Genomic DNA, 22,492 nt, shown 5'->3' with positions numbered 1-22,492 from the left:
CCTTATTTTCATGTCTGTCTGATTCTCCTCTGTCTGTCTGATTCTCCTCTGTCTGTCTGTCTGATTCTCGTCTGTCTGATTCTCCTCTGTCTGTTTGTCTGTCTGTCTGATTCTCCTCTCTCTGTCCGTCCGTCCATCCGTCCATCCATCCATACCTGTCAGGATGAGGACCTGCAGGAAATGCGTCAGTCAGCCCAGCAGATGGACCAGCAGTATGGCCACCTGGTCGACCGGGTCCTAATCAAGGAGGACTCAGCCAGCGCCTGCACAGAACTCCGAGGCATTCTGGAGCGGCTGGAGCGTGAGACCTTCTGGGTACCCCTCTGCTGGGTGCGGACCTAACCCCGCTCACCCCAACCACCACCCTCCAGAGAGGGAGATCACAGCCCCCCAGCCCTTCCTCCAGCAGGACCCCTACCCTACCCCATCCCTTTTCTGATCTCCTGGACCCCTTGGCCAGCCTGTAGGGTGTGGAAGATACTGCCCCAAACCCTGGCCTGATATCGGGCCAGCAACACACTGGCACCAGGGGAGAAGGGCATGCGGCAGAACCCTTTGGAACATTTCTGTGTTTGGGATGTTCAAAGGGAAAGATTGTTGTTCTGGCTACAAAACACACACACACACACACACGCAATCCATTGTTCAAATTCATGTTTTTCATATATTTATTCAAGTTTTTTTATTTTATTATTTATGTCAGTCAGTCAGTCAGACAGTCAGACAGACAAACACAGACATCTTTATTGTGGATCCATGTGACATGCCATCCGTAGCTTCCTTTGGCCCGCAGTGTCTAGTACTTGAGTTTCCCATTAATATAATAATACAGTATATCACAAAAGTGAGTACACCCCTCAAAAGTGAGTACACCCCTAAGTGAAAATGTCCAAATTGGGCCCAATTAGCCATTTTCCCTCCCCGGTGTCATGTGACTCGTTAGTGTTACAAGGTCTCAGGTGTGAATGGGGAGCAGGTGTGTTAAATTTGGTGTCATCGCTCTCACACTCCCTCATACTGACTGGTCACTGGAAGTTCAACATGGCACCTCATGGCAAAGAACTGTCTGAGGATCTGAAATTATTTTTTGTTGCTCTACATAAAGATGGCCTGGGCTATAAGAAGATTGCCAAGACCCTGAAACTGAGCTGCAGCACGGTGGCCAAGACCATACAGCGGTTTAACTGGACAGGTTCCACTCAGAACAGGACTCGCCATGGTCGACCAAAGAAGTTGAGTGCACGTGCTCAGCGTCATATCCAGAGGTTGTCTTTGGGAAATAGACGTATGAGCGCTGCAAGCATTGCTGCAGAGGTTGAAGGGGTGGGGGGTCAGCCTGTCACTGCATCAAATTGGTCTGCATGGCTGTCGTCCCAGAAGGAAGCCTCTTCTAAAGATGATGCACAAGAAAGCCTGCAAACAGTTTGCTGAAGACAAGCAGACTAAGGACATGGATTACTGGAACCATGTCCTGTGGTCTGATGAGACCAAGATAAACTTATTTGGTTCAGATGGTGTCAAGCGTGTGTTGCGGCAACCAGGTGAGGAGTACAAAGACAAGTGTGTCTTGCCTACAGTCAAGCATGGTGGTGGGAGTGTCATGGTCTGGGGCTGCATGAGTGCTGCTGGCACTGGCGAGCTACAGTTCATTGAGGGAACCATGAATGCCAACATGTACTGTGACATACTGAAGCAGAGCATGATCCCCTCCCTTCGCAGACTGGGCCGCAGGGCAGTATTCCAACATGATAACGACCCCAAACACACCAAGACAACCACTGCCTTGCTAAAGAAGCTGAGGGTAAAGGTGATGGACTGGCCAAGCATGTCTCCAGACCTAAACCCTATTGAGCATCTGTGGGGCATCCTCAAACGGAAGGTGGAGGAGTGCAAGGTCTCTAACATCCACCAGCTCCGTGATGTCATCATGGAGGAGTGGAAGAGGACTCCAGTGGCAACCTGTGAAGCTCTGGTGAACTCCATGCCCAAGAGGGATGAGGCAGTGCTGGAAAATGGTGGCCACACACAATATTGACACTTTGGGCCCAATTTGGACATTTTCACCTAGGGGTGTACTCACTTTTGTTGCCAGCGGCTGTGTGTTGAGTTATTGAGGGAACAGCAAATTTACACTGTTATACAAGCTGTACACTCACTACTTTACAGTGTAGCAAAGTGTCATTTCTTAATGAAAAGATATTCAAATATTTACAAATATGTGGAGGGGTGTACTCACTTTTGTGATATACTGTATATGCCATTTATCACACGCTTTTATCCAAAGCGACTTAGTCAAAACACTCGTACAGGAGTCCTGCAGGGAATCCTACACAATTTCTTCACAAAGACATGACTGTTTTGTAAGGTTTTCTCACCTATTTCCGTTGCTCGTTGATACAAGGCATTCTGAGTGAGGCCTTGCCATTGTTATGTTGTTGAAATGTTATCCAAAAGCCAATCCACCTGCTTCCATTATACCTGGAGAATGAGTAGAAATGCATACATAGTACAAAAAGTAACCAAAACACTGTCAATAGCACAGTAGGATAGATGTAATGATACAAAAATAAATACATTTATTTTATAATGCTTTATTTGATCAATTATTTTATTTGGAGGCGTTTTAAGGACGCATACGACAACTTAATTATTTAAATCGCAGATGTAAATATTCTACATGCAAATCCGTACCGTGCCAACGAACGATCTCGTAGCACTTCAATGCAACCTGTTGAACTTTGACCCTAAGTGTCTAATCCTCAGTGTGAATTACTTCAGTCCTGGGATTCTGGATGTGTGGATGTCATGTACACACACACAAGTGCACTAAAATATGCTATGCTCCTTTTTGTGTACATAGGAATGCACTTTGTATTGCTGACATCAGTCACATGTTTAAGACACAGGTGCAGTGTGGGTAATAGGGTTTTGAGGAGGGGGTGTTCTATGGTCCATCTGGATCATCAGGGTCCTAAATTGTTCTGTATGAGTTTTTATCTACAGGCGAGGACACTGGGATTAGTGGGATATGGACACCTCCAAGTGTGATTGCTGGATCATTAGAAATGTGACGTGTTTCTTTGTCTCTGTAAACACCAAGATAACGGCAATGTTAAAAGACATTTCAAGGTTACAAGGTAATACACAAGAAAAAGCAATGACTCGCGCCAGTCAAAGCGTCGTTACTTGACTAAAGCAATCAGAGCCATTTGGCAAAACTCCACCTGTTCTCAGTCGGTATATTGGCTCTGTCGTTCTGGTGAGCTTTTACTAGAGGCATCAAAGCTCTGCATTCTCTCTCTCTTTGGGTGGATGTGTGTATGGACTTCAAGTCTTGTTTCATGGTGGAGAACTGATACACTATCAACAGGAGCTTCCAGATCCTCCTTTCTCTCATCCTGTTCTCTTTTTAACATACAGTGTGTTCTTGATCTTTTACTGTGCTGTGTAAACCAAGAACTCCAGAATGTTGACTTTGTAACGTGACGTGTATAAAGTGCCATTGTAAAACCAGATGAACCATGTGCTACTTTGTGTATGTTTTGTTATAGTCAAATCCTACCAATTTTGAATTGGATAAACCTTTTATTTTGAGTCGGACTAAATTGTTATTTTGAGTTGGGGTTCGGGTTCTAACCACACCCCCGATGTATCAGACGCGTCGCATATCAGTTGTACAAAGCGAGTGTGAATCAGCTCACATGTTGAACTGAGAGATCATAGATGAGAGACCAGAAGCAGCAGAAGTTTGGGAGTGCTGACATGCATTCTGCATTTTAAAACATATTTAATACATATTTCCATTTGACAACAGGAGTTGAAAATAAACGGGCGGACGGAAATCAAGAAACGAGTCCTAAGGATCGTGTATGTGTAAAACCTGGAGCTAATGTCCGTGTCTTCTGACCACAAACCAGTCCAAGAATTCAGTATGAAAACTGGGCAAAGTGGGAATACGGCTTGGATGGTATACGGGGCCCTGAATCCTCCAAAGAGGATCGATGTGTCTTTGTCTTGTTCCAGCAGGATTCAAAAACTTCAGAGTCTCTCAAGACAAAAAACGTCTAAGATGACGATTGGCGCAACGCGGGAGTAGAGACAGAAGATTGACAACACCCCGAATTCTAAAAGTGGCCACCTCAGAAGACTCCTTTTTCAGGAGAGCCAGTCCCATCCCCATACAGTCGTTACCAAAGAAATTACCTCAGATAGCACATATGCACACTTACACACACAAACAGACAGTATATCGTACGTCACAAACATGCACGTACACCACAAACATACAGTATTTATAAATATGCTCAAAAATCACATCGGTCTCATCAGCATCTAATCTTGACAATGTCCTGGACAAATCTTCATGTTACTTCAAGTTTAACTCCAGTCCACTGACAGTGGCTTACAGAGTATTGATGCATACTACAATATGAATGTGGTTGGGTGTTACGTGCTTGTGGTTATGAGATTTTTTTTAAATAAAAGCTAAATTCTGTGATTATATTCTTCGTAAAATAAATAAATGCAAATTTCTGTAATTAGATTATTTCGATAACTCAGACCATGGGTTAGGTTTTATAGTGTGTAATGTGCTGTAGGAGAGTACAGTCAAAAGTTATAGGAAAAGTATGACTTTGTCAATGCATTGAATGCGTGTAGAAGTCAGATATATCACACATTCATTTCGAGTAACAAAATATTTGTCATTTTCCGCAAGGGTGGATAACCTCACTGATTGACAAAGAAGAACACATGTCATAGCCAGGAAGAATGAGACATCTGAACCCCAATATGGGCGGGACCTATCATGTTGCGTCAACCACTGATTGGTCTCAAACATGGGTTCTTACGCTTTTTCACCTCTGGACCCAAATTAGAAATTGACAGTCCTGCCGTGACCCAAATTGTCCCCCAACTAACCAAATTAAGAATAAATAGTGTGTGATTGTAGATGTATTCTCATAGCTCGCGACCCACCTCTCACATGCCCACTTTGGGTTCCGACCTTGGTCTAAAATAAAGCCGTTCCACAAGAAGTTAATTGAGCTTTCATTCTGTTATTGATCACGTGTCAGTGATTGACAACACACTGTCCCGCCCATCACAGGGTTCAAAGCCTCACATCCAAACCAGAGGTACAGTACAAAAGTCTATGCGCAAATTCCAAGGTTTTGCACAAAACTCCACTTAGCATCAATGCTATCATGATAATGTGAAAGTTGGAGATGGTGCACCAGCACCAGTTTCTAGTCAGGAGTATTTCTGTGGTAATTTAGCGCCATCTGGTGGTTATGTCTAGCTTGTGTTTAGCTTGCGTAGTTCCTGATCCTTTTTGCGCTGTTTCTCTTTCTGGCGATCCAGTTTGTCCAGGGCCTTGCGCTCCTTTTCCGCTGCTGCGTGAATGTCTCTGATCCGCCTTTTCAGTGCACTGCGGTCCGTCGAACTGTTCACTCCCAGACCCTGAGAATGAAATATAATAAAATATTAAATGTATTTTGTCACATGCGCCGAATAGAACAGGGGTTGACTTCACCGTGAAATGCTTACGTACAAGCCCATAAACAACAGAGTTAAAAGGGAAGAACATTTTGTTAAATAAAAAAGGTAGTTAGCTATAATACTTCACAATAAAATAACGAGGCTGTACAAGGTGCACGGGTACCAAGTCAATGTGCAGGTGTATTTATTTTACCGTTATTTTATCAGGTAAGTTGACTGAGAACACATTCTCATTTACAACAACAACCTGGGGAATAACCAACTGTAAACTGGGGATGATGAGGTGACCATGATGGTAAGCGGGCCAGATTGGGAATTTAGCCAGGACTCCAGGGTTAACACCCTTACTCTTACGATAAGTGCCATGGGATCTTTAGTGACCACAAAGTCAGGACGCCCCTTTAACGTCCCATCCAAAAGACAGCACCCTACAGTACACAGGACAATGTCTGCCCTGGGGCATTGGGATATATTTTTTTAGACCAGAAGGAAAGGATGCCTCCTACTGGCCATCCAACACCATTTCCAGCAGCATCTGGTCTCCCATCCAGGGACCACCCAAGACCAACCTTGCTCAGCTTCAGAAGCAAGCCAGCAGTGGGATGCAGGGTGGTATGCTCTGGTAATTGGGTAGGAGGTAGTTGAGGTAATTGAGGTGCGTAAAAAATAAACGTCCTCTCACTGTCAACTGCATTTATTTTCAGCAAACTTAACATGTGCAAATATTTGTATGAACATAAGATTCAACAACAGACAAACTGAACAAGTTCCACAGACATGTGACTAACAGAAATTGAATAATATGTCCCTGAACAAAGGGGGAGGGTCAAAATCAAAAGTAAGTACCTGGTGTGGCCACCAGCTGCATTAAGTACTGCAGTGCATCTCCTCCTCATGGACTGCACCAGATTTGCCAGTTCTTGCTGTGAGATGTTACCCCACTCTTCCACCAAGGCACCTGCAAGTTCCCTGACATTTCTGGGGGGAATGGCCCTAGCCCTCACCATCCGATCCAACAGGTCCCAGACATGGTCAATGGGATTGAGATCCTGGCTCTTCGCTGGCCATGGGAGACAACTGACATTCCTGTCTTGCAGGAAATCACACACAGAACGAGCAGTATAGCTGGTGGCATTGTCATGCTGGAGGGTCATGTCAGGATGAGCCTGAAGGAAGGATACCACACGAGGGGGGAGGATGTCTTCCCTGTAATGCACAGTGTTGAGATTGCCTGCAATGACAACAAGCTCAGTCCAATGATGCTGTGACACACCGCCCCAGACTATGACGGACCCTCCACCTCCAAATCGATCCCGCTCCAGAGTACAGGCCTCGGTGTAACGCTTATTCCTTGGACGATAAACGCGAATCAGACCATCACCCCTGATGAGACAAAACTGCAACTCGTCAGTGAAGAGCACTTTTTGCCAGTCCTGTCTGGTCCAGCGAGGGTGGGTTTGTGCCCATAGGCAACATTGTTGCCGGTGATGTTTGGTGAGGACCTGCCTTACAACAGGCCTACAAGCACTCAGTCCAGCCTCTCTCAGCCTATTGTGGACAGTCTGAGTGCTGATGGAGGGATAGTGCGTTCCTGGTGTAACTCGGGCAGTTGTTGTTGCCATCCTGTACCTGTCCCGCAGGTGTGATGTTCGGATGTACCAATCCTGTGCAGGTGTTTCACGTGGTCTGCCACTGCGAGGATGATCAGTGGCCGCCCTGTCTCCCTGTAGCGCTGTCTTAGGCGTCTCACTGTACGGACATTGCAATTTATTGCCCTGGCCACATCTGCAATCCTCATGCCTCCTTGCAGCATGCCTAAGGCACATTCACGCAGATGAGCAGAGACCCTGGGCATCATTATTTTGGTCTTCTTCAGAGTCAGTAGAAAGGCCTCTTTAGTGTCTTAAGTTTTCATAATCGTGACCTTAATTGCCTACCGTCTGTAAGCTGTTAGTGTCTTAACGACTGTTCCACAGGTGCATGTTCATTAATTGTTTATGGTTCATTGAACAAGCATGGGAAATAGTGTTTAAACCCTTTTCAATGAACATCTGTGAAGTTATTTGGATTTTTACAAATTATCTTTGAAAGTCAGGGTCCTGAAAAAGAGACATACATTTTTTTGCTGAGTTTGTGTATGTAGGCTTTGGTGTCAAGTACTTTAAGTAAAAAATACTTTAAAGCACTACTTAAGTAGTTTTTTGGGGTATCTGTACTTTACTATTTATATTTTTGACAATTTACTTTTACTCCACTACATTCCTAAAGAAAATATTGTACTTTTTACTCCACACATTTTCCCTGACAACCTAAAGTACTTGTTACATTGTGAATGCTTAGCAGGACAGGGATATGGTCAAATTCGTGAACTCAAGATAACACGTGGTCATCCCTACGGCCTCTGGCAGACGTACAAAACACAAAAGCATCTTTTGTAAATAATGTCTGAGTGTTAGAGAGTGGCACTGGATATCCATACATTTTAAAACAAGAAAATGGTGCTGTCTGCTTTGCCCCTTGACCCTTTCCTACATATTACCTCGATTACCTTGACTAACCTGCCCCCAGCACATTGACTTGGTACCTGTACTCCCTATATAAAACACACTGTAGCCTCGTTATTGTTATTTTAGTGTGTTAGTTTAGTTTATTGAGTAAATATTTTCTTAACCTTATTTTTCTTAACTGCATTGTTGGTTTTAAGGGTTTGTAAGTAAGTATTTAATGGTAAGATCTGCACCGGTTTTATGTGCATGTGCCAAATACATTTTGTTTTGATTAATATAAGGAATTTTAAATGATTTATACTTTAACTTTTGATACTTAAGTATTTTTAAAACCAAATACTTTCACTCAAGTAGTATTTTACTGGCTGACTTTCACTTGAGTAGCTTTCTATTAAGGTATCTATACTTATACTCAAGTATGACAATTGGGTACTTTTTCCACCAGTGCATGTAGGTAAGGGTAAAAAAAGTGGCTAGGCAATCAGGATCGATAATAAACAGAGTAGCACAGCATATGTGAAAGTGTGCCACAGGAGGTTGGTGGCACCTGAGTTGGGGAGGACGGGCAAGTGGTAATGGCTGGAGCGGAATTGGTGGAATGGTATCAAATACATCAAACACGTGGTTTGACGACATTCCATTCTCTCCGTTCCAGTCGTTATTATGAGCCGTCCTCCCCGGAGCAGCCTCCACTGGTGTGTGGGTGTGAATCACAGGAGGTTGGTGGCACCTTAATTGGGGACGACGGGCTTGTGGTAATGGCTGGAGTGGGATTAGGTGAAATGTATCAAAAACATGGTTTCCATGTATTTATCGCCCTTCCATTTGCTTCATTCTATACATTATCATGAGCCGTCCTCCCCTCAGCTGCCTCCAGTGGTGTGAATAGAATATAATATGTACACACAGATTTGCCTTAGGCTTCAACTCCCAATTAATGTAAACAGACGTTAGAGAAACACACACAACCCTTGACATGTAGTTTGGGAGTTAGGCCTAGTACATACACTGAACAAAAATATAAAACGCAACATGTTTCATGAGCTGAAATGAAAGATCCCAGAAATCTTCGTAATGCACTAAAAGCTTATTTTCTCAAATTTTGTGCTCAAATTTGTTGACATCCCTGTTAGTGAGCATTTCTGCTTCGGGCAAGATAAACCATCCACCTGACAGGTGTGGCATACCAAGAAGTTGATTAAACAGCATAATTACACAGCTGCACCTTGTGCTAGGAGAAATAAAAGGCCACTAAAATGAGCAGTTTTGTCACAATGACAGATGTTTCAGATTTTGAGGGAGTGTGCAATTGGCATGCTGAGTGCAGGAATGTCTACCAGAGCTATTGCATGTTAATTTCTCTACCATAAGCCACTTCCAATGTTGTTTTAGAGAATTTGGCAGTACATCCAACCAGCCTCACAACTCCAGATCACGTGTAACCAAGCCAGCCTAGGACCTCCACATCCGGCTTCTTCACCTGCGGGATCCTCTGAGACCAGCCACCCGGACAGCTGATGAAACTGTGTGTTTGCACAACCAAAGAATTTCTACACAAACTGTCAGAAACCGTCTCAGGGAAGCTCATGTGCATGCTCTTCGTCCTCACCAGGGTCTTGACCTGACCACAGTTCGGCATCGTAACTGACTTCAGTGGGCAAATGCTCACCTATGATGGCCACTGGCACGCTGGAGAAGTGTGCTCGTCACAAATTAATACCAGTTTAAACTGTACCGGGCAGATGGTCGACAGTGCGTACGGCGTCGTGTGGGCGAGCAGTTTGTGGATGTCAATGTTGTGAACAGACTTCCCCATGGTGGCGGTAGGGTTTTGGTAAGGGCAGGCATAAGCTACAGACAACGAACACAATTGCATTTTATAGGTGGTCATTTGAATGCACAGAGATACAGTGACGAAATCCTGAGGCCCATTGTCGTGCCATTCATCCATCGCCATCACCTCATGCTTCAGGATGATAACTGCCCCATATCGCAAGGATCTGTAAACAATTCCTGCAAGCGGATCATTTCTGGAGTTCTTCCATGACCTGCATACTCACCAGACATGTCACCCATTGAGCATGTTTGGGATGCTCCGGATCAACGTGTGCGACAGCATGCTTCAGTTCCCGCCGATCTCCAGGGGCTTTGCACAGCCATTGAAGAGAAGTCGGACACACAATCAAAAAGGCCACAATCAACAGCCTGATCAACTCTATGTGTCTAAGTGTCACACTACATGAGGTAAATGGTGGTCACACCAGATACGGACTGTTTTTCTGATCCACGTCGTTACCTTTTTTAAGGTATCTGTGACCAACCGATGCATATCTGTATTCCCAGTCATGTGAAATCCATAGATCGGGGCCTAATAAATTTTTTTCAATTGACTGATTTCCTTATATGAACTGTAACTCAGTAAAATCTTTGAAATTGTTGCATGTTGGGTTTATATGTTTGTTCAGATGGCATGAAAGTAGTCACTCTCACCAGCAGAGAGCAGTGAGATGATACTTAAAGAGACCCTCTGTAAGTTGTTGTCGGTGAGTGTTTGTTTTTGACTGGATCAATCAGTCAGAGATACTCTGCGTTTTACTTTGATCCTATATGCACTCACCTCCTCTCATCTAATCTTGTCTCTTCCGCTTCTCCCCTTTCACCATCTGCTCTCGTCAGCCCACTCATACCCATATGCCCTTCCTCTTTTTTTCCTCTCCTCCTCTACCATCCATCTGCCATCCTTCCTCTCCTCCATCTGCCCTTCTTCCTCTCCTCCTTGAACTTAGTCCCCTTCCTTCTATCCTCCCCAATATTTTTCTCTCTCTCACTCTCTCTCACTCTCTCTCACTCTCTCTCACTCTCTCTCACTCTCTCTCACTCTCTCACTCTCTCTCACTCTCTCTCACTCTCTCACTCTCTCTCACTCTCTCTCTCTCGTCTCCTTCCCTGAACCATTCTCACCTTGAGCTTGGTGCCGTCCATCAGGAGGAGCTGCTCCCCGTCGATGTCTCTGGCAGTGAACTCTGGGATGTACTGCTCCATGTTCAACCCCTTCAGCCACTGGCACACCTGCTGGGTGCTCCACGACGACACGAGGCACAGTGGCTCATCAATAGGCTGAAAGGAAAGATGCCCAAGATATTCAGTTATTCAGTACAATTGTGCCGCTTCAGCTCCCTAATAGGAAAAATAGCTTTTTTTGTAGGGTAGCAGTCTGAAGAGCATGTTAATCTGCCCCCTGGTGGTCATGAATAGCACAACACAATGTAGCCTTACCTCTCTCCTCGGTGCAGTGACAGAGCTAACGTTTTGCAAAGCTGCCTCTATCGTCTAGACCCCCCTTGCGTCACACCCATGTACACACGCGCGCACAAACAACACTGTTTAATCTAACCCCTGGTCTGAGTGGTGTTGGAAGCCTGGTGGCTAGCATGGTCCTGTCAGGTTGTTTCTCTCTGTCTGCCAGGCACTGAGGTGTCCTCAGAGTGTCTCTCCGCCGGCGGTGAAGCACAGGAACAAGTGAAGCGCTGCTAAAAAATTAACTTGGGGTGATAGAAGAGGCTGTAGCCGGCTGAGTGCCAGACGGTCAGGGTTTCGCACGATTCCATTGGTTCCTTTGCGCCAGACATGCGGCCACACAATCGAGTGCAATTAAAGTACTCGAAAGAAAACTACTCTCTGTACCCAGGTCTGACGTGTCTCCTGCATCCCTCTGTAATGGCAGCTTAAGGAGATAAGAGGGAGAGAGTCATAAAGCCCCTCTGAAAACCCAATATCCCCTCCAACATACTGAGCTAAATCAGATGTGACGGGAGAGAGAGCGCTAGTTTACCGGAGGTAATTGATTCCCTAATCACTGTGCAGCCGTGTCTGACAGCATCTGGCCAGGGAGTGTTTTTTGAGGTCGCAGAGCACTCACCATACTCGAGTTGTGTTCAAATACTCACACTAACAGCACTATGTGTGACTTGAATTGAGTATATAGTATGCTTATTGGTCATAGCATGGTTATAGTTAGCATGCCAAAAGTTCCCGGATGTCATACTAAATTCGCCACAATATGAAGTATACAAGCAGAGGACACTATTTCCATACTTTAGGGCCCATAATACAATTCTTCATGAAATGGGCATGGCTTCAAATTGTTTCCATATTTGAAAAAAATGCTGAAAATATGCATTCGAAGTACAACGAGAGCAGATACATATTCATTGGTTTAATTAATTATGACAAATATTAAGAAAATATTGAGCAATGTAATAAAGTAATGACTTAAGTTACCTTACACGTTAGATTGGCTGACAATTTGTTAGCTACGCTGTTCTTACAATTCACATAGCGCATCATTACAGCAGTAACATCAGTTGGCTACTTATACATCAAACTTGCCAGTATATTAACTATAGGCTAACTAACAATCCAACGTTTGTTGACTTGATTACTCCATGGACATTCGGGTGCTTTTGTAAATTTGCTCTGGCTATCTGCTCCGATTTCAGAGCACTCTTGTCTAAGCGTTCCAGAGTGCAGAATAATGAATTTACGAGGCTCAACACCTGTTGAATATGGCCAGTGTCAGTAAATGTCGGCAAAAAAGCCCAATTAAATTGTTGCCAGCAACACAGTTACAGTCACCAACGCTCTGGATAACATGAAAACTGCCTAACCAGCTCTGCTAAGGCGAGTAAATTGGTCAGAGTGGTCTCATTTGTGTGTGCAAGTAGCTAGCAAGCTAGCCAATGTTAGCTGGGGTGTTTGACTGCCATTGTAAGGTCAGAACGCTCCAATCAACCCTACTCCTTGCCCCGGGCGTCCAGTGTGCGCTCCGTGAGCGAAACGCTCAACATTTACAAACGGACAACGCTCTGAATATAAGAACACATCCGAAGTCATACAATGTCTAACGAGTCATTTGTTATGCTAGCTAGCTAGCAAGAGGTTGCATAGCAACAGCATCAACTTCCGGTATACATGCGAGTATGCTCAACTGAAAGCATACTGTTAGTTTACAGTATACTGAAATGAACTTTAGTATGTAGTATACAATAGGTTAGTATGGGTATTTGAACACAGCTTCAGGCTTTAAAAACACCAGGACCACACACTCTACACTGTTTCAGTATGATATGTTGGATAAAGGAATAAAGACAGACACCAATGTCAGGTTCAATAGCCTTGTTTGTGCATTGTACAAATCCCTACACATGGAGTCCGGGGAACAGTCCGGCTAGTCGATTACCGATCAACTAGACTCCGTAGCATCATCCTTTTCAATAGAAAGTGCAAACATAAAGGAATAACATGAAGTTCTTAACAGTCAGGTCATAACAATAGAAAAAGCATTACATTTTATTTTTACTTCAGTTGTCATCTTCCTTTTTTAATTTCATGTAATTATTTAAGAAAATATATATATTTTAATTAACCGAGGGAAAGTTAACAGTCCCTTGCTTAGAGAGTAAGCCTGTCCGGTGGCTTGCACAGCCGACCCACCCGTGAGTAAGTATTGGCTCTGACAGGGGTAGGATTAGGGGCACGAGCTGAAGTGCTTGGTGGTTGGCCCATGTCTCAATTCTGCGCCCCTTACCCTTAGGCCTGGACTGTGATCCAGCTCATCTAGGTGAGTGTATGGCGTGTTCTGGTTTGTCTGCTCTGCTACGCGCAGATCCACCCGATTGCGACGATAGGAGGGAGCCACCAACATCCACCAGGTAAGAACGTGGTGCAACTCTGCAGGCATGTGCCCAGCCTCCAAAGTCCTGTGTGGTCTCCCGGCAGCGGTTTCATCTTTATCGTTTCACCCACCTCCAGCTCTGGTAGGTCTCGAGCAGTCCGGTCGTAGAAGCACTTAGCGAGCTGCTTTCTGTGACACAGTTTGTCCGTGACGCCAACCATGACGCAGGGCTCAAGTAGCTTGTTAGCTACGGGGATGGTAGTCTTCAGACGTCTGGACAGAAGGCGTTGTGCTGGGCTGCTGTCCATGTTTTCGGTGGGTGTGTTCCTCCACTGTGAGATCGCTTTCCATGGGTCGTTGCTGTCGCGCAAGGCCCTGCTTAACAGGTTTTTTGCAATCTTGACAGCTGATTCTGCTTTGCCATTTGCTTTTGGGTGTCTTGGAGGTCACGTGGTCAAACTCCCATTCTGAGGCGAAACGCTTGAACTGTGCAGTGAATTGTGGGCCATTGTCCGTGATTACCGTGTCAGGCTGATCTTGCCTTGCAAACTGCGCCTTGCAGCGCTTTATGACCGTCTCTGCAGACAAGTCAGGGAGCAGTTCAATTTCCCAAAAGTCATAGTAGTGATCAACGATGAGAAGATAAAAGGACTGTCTGTGGCTGAATAAGTCCATGCTGACAATTTGCCAGGGCCTTGTGTGCAGTTCGTGTGACATCATGGTTTCCTTTTGCTGTTCATGAGCGTACTCGTTGCATGTGGTACAGTTGCTGACAAAGTCTTTAATTTCTGCTTGCATGTTTGGCCAGTATAATGTTTCACGAGCCTGGAGGTAGCATGCGTCACCTCCAACGTGACTGGAGTGTATGCGGGTAAGCATCTCTGGACGTAGTGATTTGGGAATAATGACCTTCTGACCTCTGAACAAGACGCCATTTTGCACACTGATCTCATCTCGAAAGGTCCACTATTCTCTCACTGTGAAAGGTGTCTCCTCTTTCAGGTATGGCCAACCTGCGAGAGCCATGGACTTCAGTGACTGTAGGTGTTCGTCCTTGTCAGTGTGTTGCCTTATCTGGGCTAGGTGGTGATCTGTGACGTTTAAGTAACGTCTGTGACGTTTAAGATCTGTGACGTTCCTGCTGTAGCGAACAGATGCACTGTCTATCAGCGGCAGGCCCTCTGCCTGTACATTGTGTTGTTGCCCTGCTCAGTGTGTCGCTGATGTACATCTCTGGTCCTGGCTTGTAAATGACTGGCTGTAGTTTTGCAGAGTTACGAGCATGCTTTGAAGCCTCGTCTCAATTTGCGCATAGTTTTGTTCGGTGGGGGTGAGCGCTCTCGAGGCAAACGCAACGGGCTGGCCTTCCTGCAAAAGGCAGCATCCAAGTCCCCTTTGGCTGGAGTCGCTCTGGATTGTGACAGGCTTCATGACGTCGTAGTAGCGCAACACTGGCATGGATGAAGCCATAGATTTAATCTCCTGCACTGCGGCCTCGTGCTTGGGTAGCCAGCTAGCCAGTATCCTCATTTGCAATTACCAGCACTATTTTGTCACAAATCAATTCATCTTTCAATCCCCAGTATTCGCAAGTGGCGGATTTCTCTCTCAAACGGGTTACAAAGTTGTGTACTGACTCACCCTCTTCCTGTTTGCAGCTTCCGAAAACGAACCGCTTGTAAATTACGTTTCTGGCGGGTTTGAAGTAATTCTCCAATGCATCCAATAGCCTTTGCATCACACCGTTGTCGTGCTGCGAGGGTGAGATTGTGCCGGTAGATATGCCTGCATTCGCTGCCCATTAAACTCCTCAGAGTTGCAGCTTGTACCTCATTGGGTTTCTCATGTAGACCGGTCGCCAGCGCATAGTCCTCGAATTCATCCCTGAAGTTGCCCCAATTAGTATTCCAGTCCCCTGTGAGAACCATGGGATTTGGTGGCGGAATGTTCGCTGCCATAGCAATGGAATACGAGATTTCTTTGCCTTCAGTCATCGAAGTAGGTAGTGATGCTAGCTAGCCAGCTAACAACGAGTTGATCAGTGTTGTGAGTAGGAAACGGCGTGTGTTCGTATATGGAACGTAACTGCGCCTATACTGTACTTAGCTACAAAAATAACAAACGTGTGTTTTCCGAGCCACTTCTGACACCATGTTTCAGTATGATATGTTGGATAAACTAATAAAGACAGACACCAATGTCAAGTTCAATAGCCTTGTTTGTGCATTGTACAAATCCCTACACATGGAGTCCGGGGAACAGTCCGGCTAGTCGATTACCTATCAACTAGACTCCGTAACATACACTCCTACTGCTTTGGATTTAAGTGAACTGCTTGGAACTTCAAATTGAATGCAGTGTGTGCTATAGTATAGTGTAAGTTAGTTGCCACCGGTAACCAAGACGACATAACCCCAAATGGACATCCGGTAGCTATTTCAGGTAATGGTACACATTTTACTAGAGAATAATTCAGAGTTTTGTTGGTATGCTATTAGAGATTTGAGTGGAATGCTGCTTTAATCAAAAATGGTCTCTTGCATTCTCACTCTAAACAGTGATCCGGGCCTCAGTCTCCCTCTGTCTCATATACTGTATCAAACTGAAATCGAGTTTAGATCCCTTTATTCCGAGGCCGAGAATGCCCACTACCACCACCACTGCATTAGGAAGCCCTTTACCTCGTCTGAGGACTGGGAGAGGGTCTGGTAGCGTTGTGAGGAGCGGGAGGACGAGTCGGCTGTGGTCCCACTGGAGGCGTGGGGGGGACTACGGGGGGGAGGAGAGAACTCATCACTCAGGGCAGACTCCTGGATGGGGGGGGTGGGAGAGAGAGCAAGAGCGAGAGAGAGGAGAGAAATGATCCAACCATGATAAATGAATACCGTTTTGTCTGCATTGTGCACAGTGATATTTTCATTGAGTGTGACCACTGTGGTCAAACAGTATTGGATCGATTGATTTGTCCACTTCAAGATCAATTACATCTGACATTAGAAGGATATTAATGCATTGTTCGTAAACCTTACTTTCAAACAGTTTATGCTTAGAAAGATAAAAATGTTTGGTCACAGCAGTAACACTTTCAAAAAAATACAGAAACATAATATTTGTGATTCATTTCCCTCTCAAATGATGCCCCTCCGAACACATATAAATGCACACACACACGCACAAAAGAAAGTCACAGACACACAGCCCTATAACAGCCCTTGACAGGCCCCTTGAGAGCCACAGTACAGAGGAGGAAAGCAAAGTCATGGGTATCTGCCTCCTCTCCAGACACCAGGCTTATTAGGGCTACGTCCCAAATGGCACTCTGTTCCCTATATAGTGCACTACTTTTGACAGTGGTGAAAAAAAGTACCCAATTGTCATATTTGAGTAAAAAAATAAAGACACCTTAATAGAAAATGACTCAAGTAAAAGTGAAAGTCACCCAGTAAAATACTACTTGGTTTTTAAATATACTTAAGTATCATAAGTAAATGTAAATCTTTTTTTATTTATGGTTAGCCAGGGGCACACTCCAACACTCAGCCATCATTCACAAACAATGCATTTGTGTTTAGTGAGTCAGTACAGATACCCCAAAAATGACTTAAGTAGTACTTTCAAGTATTTTTACTTAAGTACTTCATACCACTGCCTTTTGACCAGGGCTCTGTTCAGAAGTAGTGGACTATGTAGGGTATAGGTTGCCATTTGGGACCCATGCTAGAGCTATTATCCCAGCTGGACAGGCACACAGTGGTAGAACATTTAATGGCCCTCTCTGCTTTCAATGGAAAGCTGCAGCTTTAATTGCTATGCAGAGCGAAGGGCCCCAGCCTCCGTGCTGATGACTAAGTGCATATGGGATGCTTTGCATAGCTCCTCCTCACAATTAAACCCCACGGAGCTCTGTTCTAAATGGCACTCTCGTCCCTATAAAGTTCACAACTTTTTACCCGTAAGTCAAAAGCATTGCACTTCATGGGAAATAAAGGTGCTATTTGGGACGGGCCCATGATCCCGAACATGTTGCTACTGGGGCTTTTAGATGTGTCATGGTGGAGGTGTTAGAGAGTATAAACACTCCTCCTGCCCCAATAATTGGGAGGGTTTTGACTCAGAATGGATCAAACCAAGTGATTCTGAGAGGGGTGGATGGGTATTTTCTCCCATAGAGGGCTATATTCATGAACTCACCGAACTGCTTCAAAAAGTGATTCCAAAGTTAAAATATGTTTTAAAGCATATGTAAACATGGGCATTAGATTATTTATTAGCCACTAAGTGGAAATATGTTCTGCTACTTTCCTACTTTGTTAAACGGTAATCTAGTTGTTTTGACATAGTCGTTGGGGTTAGCCAAAATCATCGCAGCGGTCAAGTCTCCAAGGTGAGTAAATCAACAGCATCGATTGCATCATGGGATTTCTGCATAAAACTGCAAAGGTGTGCAAAGAGAGCCACCCAACAAGAAATATATGTATTGTTAGGTGTCCTGTGCATGTACCTACTGGCTATATGTTTTAAATGGCAAGGATATGAACAGGCTACACATGAACATATTAGCAGAAAGAATGTCATCATCTGTGGAAGAGCTTTACCTCAATATGTTAAATATCATATTTGTTGTGCTTATAACACCTTTGATTTATAAAGCAATTTGTGCACATAAGCAGAAAAACTATGAAGCTCGAAGAGCCAGGCTTGCTCTTAACTATAAGTTTGACAGTGAAATAACATTTAAGAAACGTAATATGGAAACACACCTTGTTACATCAACGGTGTGATCGGACGACTGTGTATTTCCTACCAGTCCTTTCTGTGCCTCTTAGCTAAACAGCCAGTGGCCCCACAAGCTTCTGAAACATTATCTATTTCCCTTAGAAATACTTAGGCCTTTGGCAGAGGCTTTAATTAGCTGGTGCAAAGTTAGTGGGAGGCATATGTCTGCCTTCCTGGGTATTGAGCGGGCAACCACTATAACCCTGTGCCTCAGCCTCTTTCATTCTGTATATTAAGCTATGTTTTCCATCCAATAGATGCGCATGCACCAAACCAGGTAAGAGGAAGATAACACCAAAATCCCTCAAAATGGTCAATCGGATCGGTCAACTGAAGTCTCCTGCATCGAAGCCATGTTCTTGTTTTAACTCCCAAAGTCATCTGTCGGTTTGACACGAGATTGTGACATTGTGCCGCACAAAAGGCCATCGATTTCCCCTCTGTGTAAATGTAGCCATCCTTGTCCATAAATGTCGAATAGCAGCGCCCTCTTAGACTCAGAGGAAAACTCGCCTTGTTTCCTAATTGGGTTTCAATCCCCTCAGACTCTCCACAGGAGCTGTCACACTATGGGCCTCTTGAGAGAGAGCGAGAGAGAGCGAGAGAGAGCGAGAGAGCGCGAGAGAGAGCGCGAGAGAGAGCGCGAGAGAGAGCGCGAGAGAGAGCGCGAGAGAGAGCGCGAGAGAGAGCGCGAGAGAGAGCGCGAGAGAGAGAGAGAGAGCGAGAGAGAGAGCGCGCGAGAGAGAGAGTGTATGTATGTATATATATATATATATGTGTGTGTGTGCGAGAGACAGACAGAGGGGGAGAGATGGATGGATAGTGAGGGTGGGAGAGAGAGAGGGAGAGAGAGAAGAGGGAAAGAGGGAGAGAGAGAGAGAAGGATGGGTAGTTAGAGTGGGAGAGAGATGGAGGGAGAGAGAGAAGAGAGGGAAAGAGGCTTATGAAGGATGACGAACTTGACGATGCTCGTCTCATCTACGCAAGTCTGTTTATAGCAGTGTTATATCTCTGGTGTCTGCTTCTCTAAACTGTTGACTGTTTTCATTTGATGTGCATTTGAAGCTCAGACCCCAGTGGGAGAAAGTTCTCTCCTTCTTGGCAGTTCATTTGAAAAGATTTGTTAAAAGCATTTAGCATATCTCCAAGGGTAACAGCAGCATCCTTTTCTCGGTCATTTAAACTGTGGAATGTATAGCCAGGTTGGTTGAAACGAGCCACTTACGATTTACCACATGACAGTTTCTTGTCATTGTTGCTAACTATCTGGCCATCCAGAACCATAACAACACACGGCCTTCGGTCCACTTGAAGTGTGCGCATCATTGTCGTGACGTTGTCAGACGTGGCAGAAATCTCAATGACAGACATGAAATGAAGACTAGCCTATATGCTAATGCTAACATAAACACATGAGGCCTCTGACAATGATAAAAACACAAAGTGGACAATGGTAGTAGTGACACAATAGTGCAGTCTGACCTAAGTATGGTATCTGGATGTGTCTATATCTTATTGTGGATGTGAGTTACCTGAGAGTTGGACTTGCGGGGGCTGCAGTCCTGTGAGACCAGTTTGGGGGAGCAGGGCGGGGTTGCCCCGGAGGACACAGAGCCCCTGGCGCTGTCAGTGAACCAGGAGAAAGGCACAAACGAGCCAGAGGACCTGGACGGGCTCTCAGATGACTCCCTGTGCAGTGAAAGAGAGATTCAATATGCTAACTGAAAGAGACAAAGTTATGCCTCTCATGTGCTAAGTAGGTCTAATAGAGCCAACATTTTGCCTCCTGTACTGAAACAGGGGGACAGAGACAAAATGGCTTCCCATGGACTCACCGGCTTCCCATTGACAGTCTGTTTGACTTGTCTTTTCTGACTCTCACATAGGAGCGTCTCAATGTGACCCTTCAGAAGAACAAATAAACAGTGGGTTAAAATCAACAGAAAGCACCAGTTTTGACACTGACCAATTTACAATGTGTTTACAATGTAACCAGTTTAAATGTCTCAATATTGAGCACTTACCCCAGGTCCAAGAACCTCCTCTTGGTCTTCTTGTCGAAGATAAGGCTGTTGTTGCCGGGGTCGGCCGGGCTTGTGTCTCGACTGTTTTCTGAAACTAACACTGAGAAACAATGAAAACATTAATGATTGGACAAAGCATTTTTTGATACATTAACTCACCATTACCAACATGTTGATGTGGCCTTAATGGTATGGCAGTAATGGTGATTGTGTATCAATACATTTATGGATTAGCCAATAATGCACTTAAATGCTATGTGTGTGTGTGTGTGTGTGTGTGTGTTTTGCCTCTTTAGGCTTAATATACCATAGTTAATATCACAGGGCATTTCATTCTTAGTGTGGGGATTTGGACTGTAATAACTAGGATGAGGATTTTCTTGCCCAATGCGGATGGCTGCCTCTCTTACCCTCACTGTCTGGGCGTCGTGCCCGACGAATGTAAACAGGCGAGCAGTCCGAACTGGGACACGACTTGGAGGGAGAGCTGTTGGGCGTGGTCAACAGGGCCTCCTGAGACGTGGCATTTGTCAGCTGGCGGTACCGCCCCCGAGTGGCTAGCGACCCGGTCCCGCCCTCCTCCGGGGAGCGCCTTAAGGAGGAGGTGTCGAAGGAGAAGACCGGGCTCCGTAAGGTGGGACATGGGGAGGACGAGGAGAGGAGCGAATCAGGCGAAGGGGAGGAGCCTCCTCGCAGGGTGGAGTGGAGGGGGGAACTGACGGAGTGCAAAGGGCTGTCCAGACACTATGGCACAAAGATTCAGAAACACCACAACATGTTTATATGTGAACTGACTGAGACAAACAATAAGCACACCCACAGACAGACATACATGCTCACAAGCATGCGCTTACACACACACACACACACATACATATATACATACACACACACATATAAATACATGCACGCACCCACTCATGAACACAATTAGGGACATATGAGTTTAGGTCAATTCCATTCCATCTCCTGTATAGTAAGGAATAATTGGACATGAAATTTGAATGGGAAAATGCTCATAACTGGAGTATGGTACTTTTCAAATTGAGTGCCAGTCCAATGAAATGCCTGATTGGGCTGGAATGCAATTTGAATTGAGCCCAACTCTAGTGAGAGAAAATACTCAAAAAATGACCAAACAACAGATGAAGAGAGCGAGACACTCTCCAATGCCCTCCAAAATAGCCTAGGCCATTGAGACATTCTCCCTTCTGATAATCTCCATATCATCTGAACTGAGTTCTAGGACTAAGAAACAGATTTTATATGGATGGTTGCACGGTCTTCTACCATCTACAACTAAATGGGTTTAAATCTAAAGAATTCAACCATAAAATCAGATTGTCAAATGAAGCAGGGAAATATGATTCAATGGCTGATTGAGTTGAGCTTTGTTTTTAACCAATCAGGATCTACTCATGAGTATAGGCATGTACAGCGCTGTTAATTATAGAGCTCTAGTTGCTTAGTTACATGTGTGCAGTATTATGGTATATTGACCACATAAAATGCTTAAATACCTAAAGTCTCCCTTGGTGCTGTCTATACAAAGATATCTATCTATACAAATCAAATTTTATTGGTCACATACACATGGTTAGCAGATGTTAATGCAAGTGTAGCAAAATGCGTGTGCTTCTAGTTCTGACAGTGCAGTAATATCTAACAAGTAATCTAACAATTCCACAACAACTACCTAATACACACAAATCTAAAGGGATGGAATAAGAATATGTACATATAAATATATGGATGACCGAGCGACATAGGCAAGATGCAATAGATGGTATAAGATACAGTATATACATATGAGATGAGTAATGTAAGATATGTTAACATTATTAAAGTGACTAGTGATCCATATATTAAAGTGGTTTGAGTTTCTATGTAGGCAGCAGCCTCTCTGAGTTAGTGATTGCTGTTTAGCAGTCTGATGGCCTTGAGATAGAAGCTGTTTTTCAGTCTCTCGGTCCCAGCTTTGATGCACCTGTACTGACCTCGCATTCTGGATG

The 22,492-nt window shown here is 44.7% G+C and overlaps 2 protein-coding genes across 4 annotated transcripts in view; one reads left to right on the top strand and one right to left on the bottom strand.

The window, feature by feature from the left end:
* The window catches only part of LOC110486202 (MAGUK p55 subfamily member 3), a 32,156-nt gene extending 28,641 nt beyond the window's left edge, over positions 1-3,515 (top strand). For all 3 annotated transcript variants that reach the window (XM_036940858.2, XM_036940859.2, XM_036940857.2), the window contains one exon: positions 163-3,515. In XM_036940858.2, coding sequence (XP_036796753.1) covers positions 163-342 — 180 coding nt within the window. In that variant the 3' untranslated portion in view covers positions 343-3,515. The remainder of the gene's footprint in view (positions 1-162) is intronic.
* A 232-nt stretch (positions 3,516-3,747) lies between these two features.
* Positions 3,748-22,492, bottom strand: part of LOC110486200 (sterile alpha motif domain-containing protein 14) — a 32,393-nt gene continuing 13,648 nt past the window's right edge. The window contains exons 4-10 of the mRNA XM_021557624.3: positions 20,891-21,224; positions 20,481-20,580; positions 20,292-20,360; positions 19,989-20,145; positions 16,362-16,490; positions 10,968-11,123; positions 3,748-5,460 (exon numbers count right to left, since the gene is read on the bottom strand). Coding sequence (XP_021413299.2) covers positions 5,296-5,460; positions 10,968-11,123; positions 16,362-16,490; positions 19,989-20,145; positions 20,292-20,360; positions 20,481-20,580; positions 20,891-21,224 — 1,110 coding nt within the window. The 3' untranslated portion in view covers positions 3,748-5,295. The remainder of the gene's footprint in view (positions 5,461-10,967; positions 11,124-16,361; positions 16,491-19,988; positions 20,146-20,291; positions 20,361-20,480; positions 20,581-20,890; positions 21,225-22,492) is intronic.

The sequence above is a fragment of the Oncorhynchus mykiss genome, chromosome 13 (genome assembly GCF_057628025.1).
Source record: "Oncorhynchus mykiss isolate SJ-2025 chromosome 13, ASM5762802v1, whole genome shotgun sequence".
In the NCBI taxonomy this organism is placed as follows: Eukaryota; Metazoa; Chordata; class Actinopteri; order Salmoniformes; family Salmonidae; genus Oncorhynchus; species Oncorhynchus mykiss.
The sequence above is the reverse complement of the archived record's forward strand: the minus strand, read 5'-3'. Positions and strand labels throughout refer to the sequence as shown.